The sequence below is a fragment of the Anneissia japonica genome, unplaced genomic scaffold (genome assembly GCF_011630105.1).
Source record: "Anneissia japonica isolate Jap-2015-1 unplaced genomic scaffold, ASM1163010v1 scaffold287834_len5846547_cov211, whole genome shotgun sequence".
Lineage (NCBI taxonomy): Eukaryota > Metazoa > Echinodermata > Crinoidea > Comatulida > Comatulidae > Anneissia > Anneissia japonica.
Window position 1 is genome coordinate 2,439,585 of NW_022704992.1, and position 3,403 is coordinate 2,442,987.

The window sequence follows — 3,403 nt, forward strand, 5'->3', positions numbered from 1 at the left end:
TAACAAAGAAAGCGACCTACGTGGTGCATTCTTAAATCTGTCTCTTATACACATCTAGATGTGTATAAGAGACAGTATATGTATATATAAAACCTGCCACCGAGGAGTGCCATCGGGTGTTTTATTAATTAATTTAGTACATTTTAAGAATTATTTAGGCCTATTTAGTTTTTTACTTTATTAGTACACAATAAAATCAGGTGTGCATCTATAAGTAATTTAATTGTACCAGTTCAATTGTACAAGTAGACTTGATCTAGGCAAAAAATAAACTTGTCTTGGTCTAGTACACTTTAGCTTACCGATTCTTCATTTTGATTGTCGGTATAGCCCCACTATTTCGGTAGTTCATGACGAAGATTAACCAAAATCCCATCAAAATCATAGCTTAAAACGAATGATATTATATTTGTCCATGTCTAATCAAACTTTTAGACGCAAACTGATCAGATTTTTATAGTCTGTACTATTTCCATAAGAATCTTCATTCATGTGATAAACTAACAAATAAAATACATCCTTACCTATTCGTATCAACTCGATAGTGACCGTAATAAGTTACGTCATTTGTACACAAGAATTCGCATCACCAGGTGTATTTACACGTGTCCACATACATTTGCACACACATTCACTACACGTTAATGATTTAATGCATGGTTTAATATGTGTGCCGATATGGTAGGGTTATACCAACAAAATGTAGTAATACAAACAATGATAACTGCAATTTATATACAACTGTTATTTCCGTTAAAAGAAACGCCGTTTATTCAAAACAAATTAAAATTAAGTTATTCAATACAATAACTAAATCAACATAATGTTCATGCCCATAATGTCCACCAGTGTCTCCACCCAATCCAAACCGAAAATGTTAGACATGAAGTTCACTGCAAACATATAAAGTGCGCATTAAAAAAATTAATAATAATAAGCTTCCTATGTATGACCTAAAGACATATATTTTACTTTTAATTTCGCTTTGTAAACGTAAACACACTCTCGTGACTTCATGATAGTAGCAAGTGTACCGGTATTATGAGGAACTATTTTTGAATCACAGATATTCTTATATGCATAAATCTATTTAACATTTATATCTTTATTTTTAAACATCTATCTAGGAGGGTACATATATAAAATAACTGTACAAGGCTATATTGTGACAATGGCACGACAATTCATCACACTGAGCAATAGTGAAATTGACACTGAAACGGTCACAAGTTTAATCTCCTGCTTCCAATAACACGAATCGGTGTCCATTCTCCTTTCAAACATTATCAAACATCATTTATTTTGTATTGATTACTAGTATTCCTAATTGGCATTGCTCACACATGGAACAAAACTTCCTGTTTGACTTTAGGTATCGTGTATAATACATTACTTTATAAATCTGCAGTTAGTGAAAGTAAACTAATCGAAATTAACCAATTAATCGAATGGCGATAATTGGTGAAACAAAGCCTCATTTTGGTGTTAGAAACAAATTGCAAAGCACGTCATCCCTCAGTAACTTGCGCTGTATCATGCACCGTACCATACGATCTCCTTTTCCTGTCCGCAAAATATTCTAACGTCGGGATCTGGCCTGCAACCTCACTTCAATATCCAGGCACAAGAGCAGTCGCTTCTCGGGACCATCTCTTACTTTTATTTGGGCTTCAAATGTTCCCTGATGAATAAATTGTAACATTGTTATAGTATTATGGTAATTATTCAAGACAAGTCACTCATTCATCATTATTTATCAAATCATTCTAATCATGTGCACCATCATCACTATCATCATGATCATCATCGTCGTATTAACCACCATCGTCACTATAATGTTTTAATTAAAATAATCACGATCGTTTTAATATTTTGCAGTAAGAAAAGAAAAGAAAAACGCATTCATAAAAAAATAAACTAAATTCAAATAGAATTCAATTTTGAATCACTGTGACCCCTTGGTCAAAGAGAAAATAATTCATAAAAAATAATTAGGCCCATTGCTTGTCAAGACTAAATAGGATTTCGTAATTCTTTTTTAAACGGGCAAAGAAATTGAATTTTAATGTACATTAGCAAATACAACCCATAAAATTCGGACATTGTCTGAGGCTCACGGAGGACCGGAGAGAAATTGTTTAATAATGACGTCATGATTTGTTTATAATTATGCCTATTAAAAATCATTAATATTATTATCTTTTAAGCCCATTAACAATAATAATAATAATAATAATAATAATAATAATAATAATAATAATAATAATAATAATAATAATAATAATAATAATAATAATAATAATAATAATAATAATATATTACGATACCGATGTGTGATAACATGGAATATGACATATCCAGCATTCCTTACCGTAGCAAACATAGCCACGTACAGTGGAATTTCCTGGACGGTAAATGTAACAGGTGTAACTGAGGTGTTATACAATCCTGGTGTTGGTGGGCAGACACAGTCGATATGATTGGCTGTCAGGTAAGCGGGACAGGTTTCCTGGGTTGAAACTTTAGCGCACAAGTTGTCAAAGTTACTGAAGAGTTAAATACAACTTTTTTCGTGAGTAAGTGAGTACGAAACTACGTGACTTAGCATTATGAAGACCATGGAGGAACCTCCATGTCAAGACTAAACGAGGTTTTACCACGACACAAGTCACCGTACCATACCCACACGTATTATAGGCCTACGTATATTATATTACAATTTTACAAAGCAATCACACTATTTCACACAAAGCAATCAGTTTTCAGAATTTCATACATTTATCATTCTTCTTGAATCAGTATTCATTACGTAATGAATGCAGTACTGTATTTACAAAATGTAATATAGTTGAAATTAAGGACATTAATTTATAAGATAGGGCAATCCATACAAACAAAAAGTAAAAAAAGCTTCGGAAAACATCAATTTCAAATTTCTGATCTCAAATTCCAATACTAATGCAACTAATTAATACTAATACAACTAGAACTAATGCAATTTCAATTTTAAATGTGATGGTCCCAGCACAGTGAATGTAACTTACCAACAGCCGGGGATTTTAGTACGCATGGTAGTAAACCGTCTGCGTTTCACCTTCCATATGTCGGCTTTCACTGACAAGGGTCCCGTCAGATTTCCATGAAGCTGAGTAGAAAACTCAATATTAATTTTCCCCGGCAAACGCACTGGATTCGGTGAAATATTCAGTGAGTCGACAGATACTATATCAGACCTTACTCGGCCTGGACGAAAAAAAAAATATACACGTGAAAAAGAAAAAACTATAAAGAAAGTTGTCATTGTTTAGCATAAATTATCATGTTTTACCCCATATATATAATTCATAGGTCTATATATAATTATATATATATATATATATATATATATATATATATATATATA

General features: G+C 32.1%; 1 protein-coding gene across 2 annotated transcripts in view; it reads right to left on the reverse strand.

The window, feature by feature from the left end:
• LOC117105115 overlaps positions 1–428 on the reverse strand; it is a 30,980-nt gene extending 30,552 nt beyond the window's left edge. The window contains exon 1 of one of the 2 annotated variants that reach the window (XM_033246167.1): positions 303–326. Coding sequence is in view for 1 of the 2 variants with exons in the window: in XM_033246162.1 (XP_033102053.1) it covers positions 303–385 (83 nt within the window). In the remaining variant the exon portion in view is untranslated. Of the gene's footprint in view, positions 1–302 lie in introns of both variants that reach the window. The other variant, XM_033246162.1, reaches the window with a different exon arrangement.
• Between the last annotated feature and the right edge of the window lie 2,975 nt (positions 429–3,403).